General features: G+C 30.9%; 1 protein-coding gene and 1 non-coding gene across 2 annotated transcripts; both read right to left on the bottom strand.

Annotated features, from left to right (window-relative positions):
- Positions 1-3,955: 3,955 nt before the first annotated feature.
- On the bottom strand, positions 3,956-4,027 carry TRNAK-UUU (transfer RNA lysine (anticodon UUU)). Its single transcript has one exon. It is a non-coding gene; the product is annotated as a tRNA-Lys (tRNA).
- Positions 4,028-13,584: 9,557 nt separating this feature from the next.
- On the bottom strand, positions 13,585-14,554 carry LOC109134751 (uncharacterized). The gene has a single exon (XM_019248817.3). It carries the CDS (start codon positions 14,222-14,224, stop codon positions 13,625-13,627), a length of 600 nt encoding a protein of 199 aa, XP_019104362.1. The 5' UTR covers positions 14,225-14,554; the 3' UTR covers positions 13,585-13,624.
- Between the last annotated feature and the right edge of the window lie 775 nt (positions 14,555-15,329).

Below are 15,329 nucleotides of genomic sequence, written 5' to 3'. Positions count from 1 at the left end.
CTTGCATAACACTCTCCAAATCCTGAACTTAATCCCCGTCCAAATATATAGTTTCTTTTGCATTAGTCCAACAATGTACTTTAAGAAGTTGTTTTGTGTGTTTTCCAATATCTAGTGCACTTTTATCCATATAATAACATGAATATAGATTAGTTAGGTAGATGTACTCATGCTAAAAGCAATTAATTGGTTGCTATAAACGGCTGAACATGTATGCTCCTTTTAAATCATTAAAATAAGAAAGAAATTGTGCATGGAAGGGTGAAAATTGCTCTATCTAGGAAGCAACGTACCCATGTTAATGCGAAAAAAATCTCCTCCACGCATAAGGCAAAGTCATTTGCTTTAAGTTCATTTATGCGCGAGTTATAGCGGTGGATCCAATCCGCCCGTTTCACATACTTGTTCGTAAATCCATGTGTTTACCTTATGTCATCCAACAGTTGCATATTTCCATGGGTAAAGACTTCTAACTTTGAACTTAATATAACATGTATAAATTTAAATGTTACTATGTAATAACTAATACTCTCTCTGTTTTTTTTTATCTTTCTCACTTGAAATCTTGTCACTATTCATGCATAGAGAGAATCTTCTCAAATGTTCTCAATTTATAAGAAAAAACATAGTCATGTGGGGTTTTGTTTGATTCGTCTCAATTAGTACTTTATTAATATTCAATCGTTATAATTTTTACTAATATATAATGAAAGATATTTAAGTTTTAAAACGCGCATTGAAAGACGCGCACAGAAAAGTAGGAATGATAAAAAAAAAACAGAGGGAGTATCTTGTTGGATTAATTTAATTGTATATTTTCATAATACTTACCAATTTTTTATAATTATTATAAATAAAATATTAGAGATATTAATGACTAAAGTAATACATTGACAAGCGTAAAAGTTAGGGTGGGTTCTGTTTACCTTAATAAATTAAGTTTCATGTTTAATCAGTTTAGTTTAGTTCAGATAAGTTCAGTTCATATAAGTTTCAATCAAGTCCAATCAGGGTCATAAGTTCCAATCAGCTCTAATCATGTCCAATAAGTTCCAATCAATTCCAAATAGTTAATGATCAATAAATTTGAATTTAAATTTTAATTAAAGTATCACTATGATTATTATATAGTATTATATGTACATGTGTAATATTGCCTATTATTTTATTATTCATACTACGATTAACTGATGTGTTATTCTTATCGCTATGATTATATATGATTAGGTTTGTATTACTATTTATTATTTATTATTTTATTACTCATATTACTATTGGTTGATTATGTTATTATTAAAAAACATTATAATCGTGGTCAAATAAGGTTCACAATAATAATCATCATAATTATAATATTTTGCAATTTGTCTTTAAATAACAAGATATAACATATTTTCGTTACTAATAACAATGAAAGATATAAATGTTATTAATTGATTTCCTACTAGTGCTTTATGAAATTAGAGCAACACTATTAGATATATTAGTGGTGAAAGTTGTGTATAGACAAGCATATAAATAGTATTTCTTTTTGTTAAAATGTTAATCATAAGAGATAACTAATAATTACTATTTTTTTTGAAAGATAAATTTTACTCCTCCGTCCCATAATATAGTGTCTACTTCGTTTTTGGTGGGTCAAACTTTGAAATCTTTGACCGAATATTTTCATTTGTATATATATAAAATACATATTCATGTGTGATCTTGTTCGATTTTCGTCTCAATTTGTAGTTTCATAATATCAACTTTTTATATTTTTTATTAATACGGAATTGAAGATATTAAATGTCAAAGTTACGTCTTGGAGACCGTCTGAAAAAGAAACAAGCATTATATTATGCGACGGAATAAGGTCTAATAAGTTCAAATCAGGTCTAATAAGTTTCAATAAGTTCCAATAAGTTCCAATCAGATCCAATAAGTTTCAATCGGGTCCAATAAGTTCGGATCAATTTTGTTCAGATTAGTTCATTTCAATTCGGATAAATTCATATCAATAAGTTCAGATCAATGCTTCTCTGTAATATTGACCAAACTTCTGGGTTATGCATGAAATGGTACGCGTTTGGTTGTCAAACAACTTGGTAATCGCATCGTTGAAGCTGTAGTCATATTTGGAAGTAACGTAGGCGACAAGGTGTTTATTCCTCGAATGACACTAACCCCACTTGATGGAACAAAATTTCCTATCAAGTTTCAAAGGAGACAATTTTTTTTGGTTGTTTGCTTTGCAATGACAATTAATAAAAGCCAAGGGCAATTTCTATCTCATGTTGGTTTATATCTTCCTAGGCCGGTTTTCAGTCATGGACAATTTTATGTGGCGATTTCAAGAGGTACGAGCAAAAAAGGATTGAAGATTCTAATTTGTGATAAAGATCGAGCGAAGTCGAATATTACAACTAACATGGTGTACAAAGTAGTGTTTCAAAATGTTCAATTACTGACTAATGAAGATATTTGCCTAATTTGTTAATGTCAATTATTTTAATGATATTTATGGAGATTGTTATTTATTAATTCTAAATTCATCACTTAAGTATATAAGGTTCACCTTATTAACTTTCTTTCGAATAAAAGAGCTATTAAATCTGTTACTTAATTGATGATACCTTTTTATGTATCCTAATATTATCACGTCTATGTTGTATATTAATTTGTTCAATGATTTTAGCGGAAAAAAATTACTGAAAAGTTCCCGTGCAGTTTGCACGGGTCCAATAACTAGTAAGAGTGTTAAAGATATACTCCCTCCGGGTTTTTTAATTGCTACATTTTCCTTAATGGTTGTTTCTTTTTAATTGCTACATTTTCCGTAATGATTGTTTCTTTTTAATTGGTATATTTTCCTTATTTGGGGTACTTTTTTTTTTTTGAAAGAAAGAAAAGGGATTTCATTAATATTTCGCCAAACGGCACTTACAAGTCATTTTTGAAAAACATAAAATTCTAATTGAAATACATATCACCCTAGAAATGTAAACATCGCAGATTTGACTTAATTTTGCCTTAATAAAAATCTTCATCTGAAGCAATGCAATCTGTGAGTTCGCTCTGGTTCGGCATACGATCTGCAGATGCGGAAATTTTGGGATGAACGTACTCCAATAATCTTCCATAATTTTACAGAAGTTGTGAAATCCTAAATCTTCATGTTGAATCTCGAACTTCAACCAATGAGAATAATTTCTCATACCTAAAAACAAAAGAACCATACTCACAACTCCCATAGGGGAGAAGGAGATTTCCAAAAAAGAAACTAAAAACCCCATAAAAGGGTTTGAGAAAATCTCATAAAGAGATACTAATTTATTGAACAAAACAAGAAAATGAACTAAAAACTGAAAATAAAAGGGAAAAAGGGGCTTACCATGGATGAAAACATCCATGGCAGCCCCTTAATTGATGAAGAAGGAGTAAGGGAGACTAGGGTTTTAGAGAGAGAAAAGGAGAGGGGAGGCTAGGTTTTTAATTATGTGGAACTTGCTCTCCTTATTTGGGGTACTTGACCCACCATAAAATAATACTTTTATATTTATTCTTCTCTTTTTTCACCCAAAACACTACTTTTTTTTTCATTATTTTACATTAAATGAATCAAAAAAATATACTCCAAAAACCTTGAAAATGACATTGCATATATTATTGTGCATACAACAATGTAGCAATAAAAAAAATTGGAGGGAGTATATACTTGTTAAGTCTTTTTAGATAACTTCAATTATTACAAGACTTTATATATTTATTTGAAACATTAAACAAAATAATGTATTAATGGTTAAAATCTTACTTTTCATTCCAAAGGTCACGTGTTCATATAAATAGATAGATGAATTATATTTTCATATTTATAGATTATTTTGCAAGAAAAAACTACAAAAAAAAATTGTTTTTGGAAAAGAATAATTCACGAAGCTGATCTAAATTTTAGTTAAAAACAATCTTGCTTAAACGCCGTCTGTGGGGATCGAACCCACGACCACGTGGTTAAAAGCCACGCGCTCTACCACTGAGCTAAGACGGCTTGTATATTATATTGCCAATGTTAATTAATTAGGGAATAATGTCGTTGATGATAGCATTCACAGTCTCATTCTCACTGTTCTAAACCTTTATATACTCGTCATTCTCAGTTTCTCGCTGCTTCCTTAAAGTAAGAGAATGTTATTCGTGCGAAAATGTTGTAGACTTTGTAATCTACTTCTTCCGTTTTCTAAAAATCTTCCCTCTTTTTTATTAAGTGCGTTTTCAAAAGATTTTCTTGCTTTTTACTTTATTCCTTATTTGGAATATTTTTACTCTTTTACCCTCTTATGTCCCTATCACATGGTCCATTATTACATTATTAATTCAATTTTACTCATTTTCCCCCTCCTCCTTTAACCCAATTTTATTTGTTTATTTATTTTAACCCCTTTCTCTCTCCTACTTTACTCACCCCACACCCCACACAAATGGATCCTCCTTGGTATATGTAAGAACAGTAACAATGAAGATCTTTAGATTACGCAGCGAATATATAACTTTAGTATTTGTCTTGCCAATTTCATTTTCCAGTGTTTTGGTTTTATAAATGTAAAAGTTATATAATATAAGAGGTACTCCCTCTGTATTTTTTTATCTTTCCTACTTTGACTTTGCACGTTTGCCAATGTACTTATTCTACATTGAATATCTTTTACTACATATTAGTAAAAATTATAATAATTGAATATTAATAAAGTACTCATTGAGACGAATCAAACAAGACCCCACATGACTATATTTTTTCTTATATATTGAGAAAAATCTAAAAGATTCCCTCTAATTGTGAATATTGTCAAGATTCTAAGTGAGAAAGATAAAAAAATACAGAGGGAGTATAACAAAATTAAAATTAATAATACTTTTATCAAATACTATATCAATTTTAATAATTCACAACATAATACTATAAACTATTTTTTCTGATTTCTATAATTTTGTTTTTGGTTTTAAAAAACATAAAACAAAAAAGATAACCAACAAGCCCAAAGATCTAAATACTTATCTCATGAAGTATATAGTTAGTCTGTCTTGTATAATAGGAGTACTAATCATATGGAATTTAAAAATTGGCAATAGAAAGATTAAAGCTCAAAATCAAAATATGTGATAAAAAGAAAAGGGTTTCCTTAACTTTGTTAACTATTTTCAAAGTAAAATAAATATGATTAAATATGAATATGACTAATTATTAGTTCAATAGTTGGAATTATGTTGGGCAAATTCATGCCACTTTTGAGGATCAAATTACGTAAAATCAAATTACTTTCTCGGATTCGAATTAATTGCAACAAATTCACTTTCACGCATGTCAAGACATTATTGTGACCACAAATATCTATAATTACATTAAAGTAAAATTATAAAAATTACATTTTATGAAAGTATGCCTGGAGACGAATTTAACAAGATCCCACTTCACTATGTTTTTCATTATATACAAGTCACAAATTTTAATCAAAGTGAAAATATGAATAGTGAAAAAACGAAAATACTTGTTTTAAATTGTTGCAGGTCATACTAAAATTAAACCGCTCTTAGCCAAAAATTATTAAAAAATGTCAATTAAGAGCCCTACCCCATAAGAAATTAGAAGTTTAATTAGAATGTCTACCACTAAGGAGGAAGGTGGAGTAATTACCAACTCAAGTACTCAACATCTTACAAGATGCAATATCACTTATTCTCTTTCCATTCCTATTTACTTTAATCCAGAACTAAACCTGTTTTCGTCAACTTATTTTCAATTCAGTTCAATTTTGTTCAGTTTAATTCGGTTTGTTGCAATTCAATTCAGTTCAGCCCCAATTATAATTTAATAATTAGATTCATTTCAGTTCAGTTGGGATAAGTTCAGTTCAGTTGCAATTAGCTCAATTCAATTCAGTTCAGTTGGAATAAGTTTAGTTCAGTTGCAATTAGTTCAATTCAATTCAATTCAGTTGTTTATGTCAAATTGAACCGGCCGTATGGATGTACATTATAAGTTTATAACTTTATAAATGACAAGAAATTGTCACAAAAACAATTTAAACTTTTTTTCTTTTATTTTAGTTTTTCGTTATAAAAAAAATTTAGAGGTAGGCTTCTTAAATAGTTCATTGAAACCTAAAGTCTACTACAAATTTGAGAAAACGGTACAAATTTTCCATAGCTAAAGGTGACATTATTGATGTTTGGCCATTTCTAGATGGAGGAAATAAACAAAATGACCTCTCCGGATAAAAATTTAGTTTTTTCTCGCACGTTATGGAATCCACTCCACCTGTTTTTTCCCTTTTCCATAAGCAGATGTAGATGTATATAGTTAAAGAGATGAGATAAGATTGTCCAAGTGAGGGCTTTTTTAGGGGGGGGTCCAAACTCCAAACTTTCGTGTTTGAATTTCGTCCTCATATATTATATATGCTATACGTATAATTTATGTATTTATATTGTTTTTTTCAATTTGTTGGTCCCTGCATTAATCACTTGGAAGTCTTATCTCCTGCTGCCTCTGGGTCTTTTCCTCCTCAGGGCATATTCAATTTATGATTAGTTATATTTAAAAAATTCCAATTTTTTTTTTTAATAAAAAAGTCTTTCATTTATTCATTCATTAACTAATAGTTTCAAAACTATTACAATTCAGAGTTAATTGGTTACAATACAAGCGGCTTTCATGCTTTTACATGCCTTAGCCATATTGTCCGCTACAAGATTAAATTGGCGGTTGCAATGCTTAATAAGGATCATAGAGTTCGCCCTGAGCCATTGCCTGCAAGAGGTCAAAATATTCAAATAAATGTCTACTCTATCTCCTAAGTTAAGATACACCGTGTTTTTACAATTGAAGTAGATGATTGCGTTTTTATAATCTTAACTTTTCGCACACTGTGTAGCTAGCTTATAGGATGACAAGAAGTTCAGCTGCATAAGGAGTGTTAGTATGGACACGTTTCATATTTACTTGTGTTATGATAGTATTATATGAGGTACTTCCTCAGATCGGTTTTAGAGTAGTTCATCATTTTGATTTTTGCTCTATTTACATATCGACCGTGTAACTTTATTGATAAATAAAAACAAAAGTTTTTATGTACTTCCTTTGTATTTTTATAACTTAAGTACTGATTGTGCGCGTTTACCAATGTACTTCCTTAATCTTATATTTTTCGCAGTAGAAACTATAATGATTGAATATTAATAAAGTACTCGTTGAAACGAATCAAACAAGATATACTCCACATGACTATATTTTTTCTTAAATATTGAAAAAAATGTAGAAAATTCTCTCTAGTTGTGAATAGTCTCAAGATTCCAAGTGAGTCGTTTTAAAATATTGAGGGAGTTGTTATTCAATTTGTCATTTTGTCTCTTAATTTATATTTTCAAAATATCAACTTTTTCTAATTTGGAAAAATTGATAAGAATAATCCAAACTATCGCCGTTCCGCACAAAATAATCCCAACTATAGGTTATTGTAGAATAATCCAAACTATTGGGAGTACTTTCTCAAACTGCTCTGTCCTTGGATCGAACCAATTAAGATTGCCGTGTGTTTCATCATCTATATATATATATATAACAAGGTTCATTCTTGCCACATGGCAGTTAACCAATACATTTTGCCACGTGTCATGATTCTTGCTGCTACATGCCACGTGTCTTGCGATAAGGAGTGCAAGTGAGCATCATCCTTCTTTAATAATGTCAATTATTACAGGTTTCCATTTACGATTAGTATAACTGATTGACAATCATAATCAATCAATGCACCAATTGCCTGTTCTTTTTATGGGAGGTTTTTTTTATATGGAATTTATTATAAAGCCCTTCATTTAGCTCTATAAATATACATGAAATGATATTCAGTCTACAAAAATCAGTAAAGGAAAAAATAAAATAAAAGTCCCAATTTTTCAACCATCCTGCTTTCACCATATCATTGCTTGATGCTTATACTTTTCTTTCTTAAATTATTTCGTATAGCAGTAATTATGTGATCATATATAAATGTTTACATATATTGCTTTCACCAATTCATTGCTTACATACACTTTTCTTCTATAAACGCAAATGGCTGAAAATGATTATGCACCTTTTTGTGTGGTTACATCCATATTGCCACAATTGGAAAGAAAGAGCTAGGTTATTGAGGTTATCTTATGAAACTTACATGGAATAATTCATTATGCAAAATAGTTGATTTTTAAATGAACTATACTAATTTAAATTAAGTTGTACTTTTCTGTACAAATCTAAATATCATAAACTCATATTAGATATGAATTTATGTGCGAATTAAGATGTCATTGAGGTTATAATTCGTCAACATATAACTTAATATGTCATTGAGGTTATAATTAGTCGATAAATGTATTATGGGTTTCTTTAACCTGTGGAATTAGATATCAATTTGTTTTTTCTTTGCTCAACAAAATTGATTGATATATATATATATATTATATATATATATATATATATAATATATATATATATATATATATTATATATATATATATATATATATATATATATTATAATATATATATATATATATATTATATATATATATATATATTACGGGTATTAATAAGTTGTATTTTACCCAGACTTTTAGCCTTATTTAATGATAGACAAACAAGGCTTTTACATAGAGTTTTATTGAGTGGGATGATGGAATACATATAGCCTTGAGATAATTGTTTAATTTTCATCAAACTTTATACATAAGATTATATGTTTACCCTATCAATAATGTGATAGAAGTAATTTTTATATTATTTTAGTCATTTAAGTTGGGTGAATTTTTTAAGGCATGATATAATTAAATTTATTGTCTATTTTGATTATTGTCATGAGTGTAGTATAAAACTGAAGGCTCATTACAAGTTCATTAAAGTTAATAAACATGAAAAGTTAAAACGTAACTGATGTTATCATAATCCATAATTAAATTTCAAACTAAAAGAAAAGGAGCTTATTAGATTAATGTTAATAGATTAAAAGAATTTTTACATTCCTTTAATTAAATGAACAAAAATTGATATTTCAACGTGGATAATGTAAAATTTTGATTTTGTGAAGTACTTTTAGTCGAACTTATAGATAGTTAACATTTTGGATTTATTTTTCTAAACTAATATGAATTTATTTATGAATTTTTAACTTCTAAATCATCATTTCTGATATGCAGAACCATGTGTGTGGTTTCTGACATTACTGGGACCGATCGTAATGCGTGGGTGCAACCATAAATATTCAATCAATTTTTCTCTAGGCTAATACACTTGCTAACGAGATAACATATATAATACATGAGTTATATATCACACCATCACATTTGGCATAATATCCATAGACTTTCCACATCGAGGTCCAATTTTAATTAATAGTTTAATACTAACTTAATAATCAAAATCGAACATAGGTATTACAACTTAGAAAATTCATGATAACAAGTTCATTGGAACATAATAATAAAACCTATAACTTCTACTTTACTCATGTTGCTCTATTCATTTATTTAATATAAATTATAAAGTTTTTGTTTCTTTAAGCAAACTACCTGTTTTATAATTATGAAATTCACTGAGTTGGTGCTCGAAATCTTGATCTCAATTTTGTAAGGAGCAGTCGATGTGAGATATAAATAATGAAATATATTGTTTATACATGTAATAAGTCAAACTTATTTTTTAAATAAATTGAATTGGAAAATGTCTTTATACTTTATTTTTTGTTAATTTATATTTAGTATATAGGATAATTACAATGTCAAGACTTTTAAGTCATCAATATCTTACTAAATATTTAATTATTTACACAAGATTTTAAGGAACATATTTTAAAATATTTTAAAACTAAAATTTGAGGTGAAATATTAATCAACTTTTCGATCTGAGTGAACACAAGTAACAATCACAACATATACGTAAATGATATAGATAATATCGAATCTCAAATAACAAACAAACTGAAAATAGAATTGATAAAAAATTAAGTATTTTTTTAGGTGCAAAAAATCGAAATATCATTTTTAAAATAGATCAACAAATTTAAGGTTGTAATTTTTGGCAATTTCGGTATGAAAAAAATTGAGTGTTGGCAATTTTGAAGGAAAAGATAGAGAATGAGGGAAGAGGAATGAGGAACGAGAGTGTATAACACAGTGGTGATGATTAGAGTGTTAGGGTTAGTAGGTTTTATATTCAATTACTATTATGTGTACCGGGAGTACAATAAGTTTAATCAGAGTATTTCACTTTAGGTCAAAACAAGTCACTTTCACGTCGAAATGGGTTACTGTATTTTTAATTCAGAATGGGTTACTTTTAATGTTAAACAAGTCAGCTTTGTATAAGTAAATTGACGCATTTAGGGAATAAAGTTACCCATTTTTTTCAGCTGGGTTATGTATTCAACCACGGACAATTATATGTTACTATTTCAGTTACAAGCAAAAAGGGTATGAAAATCTTAATATGTGATAAAGATTGTGGCAACTCATCTGTTTCAACCAATGTGGTTTATAAGGAAGTTTCTCAAAATGTTTAAATCGTGTATTGAGTTGTAATTGACCCAATTTTATATATATCAATTTAGATAGTGAATTGTTTGTTTGTTTATCATAATGTGTTGTCAATTCAATTTGATTTCAATCAATCTCATTAAACAAAAATGTTGCTGACATTAATAACATTTGTCTTTTTGTCTAATAAATAATTTATAATATCTCATATAAATGTGGCCTCCCGTGCATTTTTGCACGGGTTAAAAGCTAGTCTATACTAATATATTAAAAGGCGTTCCTAAACAAGGAACAGTGCCACGTGGCGCTCTCCCTAAGTTCATTTTACTTTATGTAATCCACATACAACCAAAAAAATTAGAAATTGCATAGTGTAGGATTCGATCTCGTGACTTCAAGTTTATATACTAGAGTTTTAACCACTAGACCAAGTGATATTTGATGTTATCATTTTAAAGTATAATATTAATAAATGGAAATTTTCCTTACCCGGGGCATAGCCCGGGCCTAATAACTAGTTAAAAAAATATTAGAAGTGACGAGTTGGATTCCATTATTTATTTGTTTCTATTAGTAGTGGGTTGTTGACCCACTGGGTAGATAAAGTTTTTTCCACATATAATCTAGGAAATTCAGCAGTCCATATTGCGAGGTAAAGTTATAATCCAACTCGCAATCAAGGTCTAATGGTTTGGCCGGTTCCGATCCAGCCCTAGACTGGTACACATCCCTAGGAGGGAGTACATTTTTATATTAATGGTGATAATGATGATATTCAAGTTAATATTGTTTATTAATCTCTATTACAAACTTGGGACTCTTCTATTCAACCTATTTTGCTTATCTGAACTTAATTAAACTTATATTAACTTATTAGTCCTCATTAGATCTTATTTAACTCATATGAACTTTTATTTGATCTATTTTGTGAGGGTGTCATACCTTATTTCTTATTTTTGCTGAATTGAACTTGAACTTATTAGACTTTATTAGACCTCATCTAAACTTATTTTTTCTAATAAAGACTAAAAATAAGATGAACAAAACATATTCAATTAATACCTTTAATCTTTACACTAATTACATTTACAAATCTATCTATACTAATATACACTAGTAGAATAAATGCTATTTGCTGCGGTGATATTGCTGCGGTTTTACCTATACGCAGCAATATTACACGCAAAAAAATAGAAAAAATAGAAAATAACAATATTGCTGCGGTTCCCGCCTAAAACCGCAGCAATATTGCTCAACGGATACATTTTAAAAAAAATGTGGGGCCTGGAGAGACTAATATTGCTGCGGTTTTGGGCGGGAAACCGCAGCAATATAATAAAAAATATTTTTAAAATATATTGCTGCGGTTTCCCGCCCAAAACCGCAGCAATATTGTCTATTCTAAAAAAAAAAAAGACGCGGCCCAATTACTCAATTAGGGTTTATTTCTCGCGCCTCTTCCCTCATATCTCAAAAGTCAAAACTCAAAACTCACGCCTCTTCCCTCATATCTCAAAACTCACGCCTCTTTCCTCTCATCTTCTCTCTCCTCTCTCATCTTCTCTCTCCTCTCTTCCTCTCCTCCTCTCTTCCTCTCGACCACAACTGTTCACCATTGTTTCAGCGCTCTCTCACAACTCACGCCAAATTCAGTCGTTGGTTCGTTGCTCGCAAACCCTTCTATAAATTCAGTCGTTTGGATCGTCGCTCGCAAACTCTTCTATAAATTCAGTCGTCGTTCGTCATTTATAGAGGATGTGAAGAAGACGATTATTTCTATATTTTCGAAGTTTTGGTATTATACTCTTTTGTCAATTTGTTGCGCTGTTTCTCTTTCCTTTAATTGGTGATGTTTATTGCCTCTGGCTTGTCGAAGAAGACGATTGGCTTGTCGCAGCGCCAAAGAACGTTGACAAGCCAAATCGATTTTGGGGTGATACAAACAAGTGCAGTGAATCCGATATTCTAGTTAACCAAGGACCGGGTGCACCACTTCCCTCCGGTATACCCACTCACACTGTGATATTCTGAGATCTTGTGACATCTCTCAGATCCACCTCCATTGCGGGTGGTTCAGCTCCGGTATACCCACTCATCTTCAAGCGAATCCATTTCAATCAGTAGTGTATGAGTTGCTTATAGTTGATTAGATTTTAGGTCATTTACTTGCATCTTGGAGTAGTAGATTAGTACCTAGTTTTATTAACAAATTAGGCTTTTTGTTTTGGTATTATAATTTTGATTTTTTTATAATCTGCCTTAAATTTATTGTAATAATATACTTTAATCTGTATTTTTTATGTTTTTGAATTTGTATTATAATTTTTTGTCATTAGTTTCAATTAGTAGTGTTTTATTTTCTTTCCGCCTTTTTGTCTTTCAAATTTGATAGAATAATGCAAAAAAAAAAAAATATTTTTTTTTCAATTTACCGGTACCTATTGCTGCGGTTTTTGGTCAAAACCGCAGCAATATGTTGTATTTTTTTCAATTAAAAAAAACATATATTGCTGCGGTTTTGGACTAGAAACCGCAGCAATATCTGCGTAGATATTGCTGCGGTTTAAAACCGCAGCAATATAATTAATACCTATTGCTGCGCCCTTAATTGCTGCGCGCCCAAAAACGCAGCAATATGCCTCTTTTTGACCGCAGCAAATAGCATTTATTCTACTAGTGATATTAAAAGGCGTGCGTAAACCGGGAACGGTGCCACGTGGCGCTCTCCCTAGGGAGTTTTAGTTCATGTAATCCATGTACACTAAAAAAAGTAGAAATTGCATAGTATAGGTTTTGATCCCATGAAGTTCATGTATTAAAGTTTTAACCACTAGACCAAGTTGTATTTAGTGCTATCATATCAAAGTACAATATTAATAAATGAAATTTTTCTTACCCGGGGCATAGCCCGGGCCTAATAACTAGTTAGATCCTTAAGCGAGGAGACACAATTATGTGTCTACATGTACCGTTTCTTATTTATAAATGCCTTTTAATAGATTATTAATAATTAATATACATAGATGTATAATTGTTTTTTTTTTTTTTTTTGATTGGGAAAGAAAAACCTTAGATGGCCCAACTTAGTCAGGGGGCCAACCTAAAACATCCTTACGGATAAGAAGGGAAAAATCAATACAGTAGGGGGGGAGCCAACACAAGACTTCAGGGTGAGAATGCCCCTTGTGAGCCATGAAATCCGCCAGTCGGTTAGCCTCCCTATAGCAATGTTGAAACTTGACCTCTTGAAAATGGCCCAAGAGAGCACCTGCATCCAAGATAATGTTAGCAATGGTCCAGGGACCAGTGGCACTTGGGCTCATAGCGTTGATAACAGCAATGTTATCTCCTTCAAATATGATCTTTCTACTCCAATTTTGGAGCGAAATGGCTCCTTTTATGCCCTCTAAAAGCCCCATGGCTTCCGCCATAAGAATCGAAGGGTAAACGCCCAACGCTTTCGCCCTAGCCATGAGCACTTCTCCATTGGAGTTTCTGATGACAAACCCATACGCCGCTTGGCCATTGTCCAGCTTGGATCCGTCAAAGTTAACTTTCAGCACATCCTCATTAGGCGGGGACCAAATAAGATTTTTGCCTGAACGGACTGGGAGTTTACAATCCTTGGGGAGAGGGGTATTAAAAGAAGGGATTTCTAAGTTGGCCTTCTCCCATTTTCCCATAAAAGAGTGAATAATAAAACTAGCTTGAGAAAAGGACGTACTCTCGTTATTGAAAATTAATTTATTCCGAAAATACCACACATGCCACCACACTATACTTAACTTCGTAAGGTACTCCAACGTCAAATTGATGTGACAAGCTTCTAAAACCGAACGGAACGAACTCAATTGAAGGGTAGAAAACCAGCTAGGATAGGCAGGCCAATGAAACTTATCCTCAAGATGAGAAATAGATATCTAAAGTAAAAGGGCATTGAAAGCAGAGATGACAGATTGTCTCTGAAGGGCAGTCACAAAAACAACAATTTTGGGGAACAAATATATGGCTTCTCTCCAGTCTACTAGTAGTAGCCAGCCCATCATTACAAGCTTTCCAAAGAAAATTCTTAATTTTGGGCGGAGCATGAATACCCCAGATCCAGTTAAATTCCACTTTCTCAATTGTCCCCCCATTAACTTCTCGAATGAGGGAGGCACCTGATTTAACAGAGTATGTTATTATTCTCAAGGCTTGTTAGTTGCATGTAGGAATTATTATTTCATAAGAAGTAGTATTTTCGTTGAAGCTTTTTGGTTGATTATGGGAAGTTCTACTTACATAGGTCCCCCTAGGTGAATATCTTCCTCCATCCATTTTATGAAAAGTGGAACTTCGTAGGAAGCTAAGTACGCGTACAGATTCCTATATTATTGTAATTCGAACAACCTTACATTATCTTACTTTCTATGAAATTCTAATTCGAATGAATTTATGTCAATCAAGCAACTACTTGAGTTGCAGTTATTTTCATTTTTTATTGAGCCCTGTTCTTTTGGACTTATTTTCAATTAATTTCAGTTAATTGCAGTTCAGTTCAGCGCAATTCAATTCAGTTTAGCGCAGTTTAATTTAGTTCATTTCAGCCCATTTTAGTTTAAAAGAACAGAGTCTTAGTTAGCTTATGCAATCACACAAACTCAAAGGATAGCATGATTTATTATATCAAATAATTTATGTGAGATGGTTTCATCATATACTTTCTTATATTAAATGATAAGATGATGTTTTCGATGAAGTTTGGGTTGGAGACAAAAACCCACCTCAATTCTTTTTCCAGGTAGATTC

The sequence above is a fragment of the Beta vulgaris genome, chromosome 7 (genome assembly GCF_026745355.1).
Source record: "Beta vulgaris subsp. vulgaris cultivar EL10 chromosome 7, EL10.2, whole genome shotgun sequence".
Taxonomy (NCBI): Eukaryota; Viridiplantae; Streptophyta; class Magnoliopsida; order Caryophyllales; family Amaranthaceae; genus Beta; species Beta vulgaris.
Note: the sequence above shows the minus strand (reverse complement) of the source record. Positions and strands in the feature narration are given on the sequence as shown.

Coding starts and splice junctions, on each gene's coding strand:
- LOC109134751 (XM_019248817.3), bottom strand. CDS start 14,224: ATGGGAAAATGGGAGAAGGCCAACTTAGAAATCCCTTCTTTTAATACC.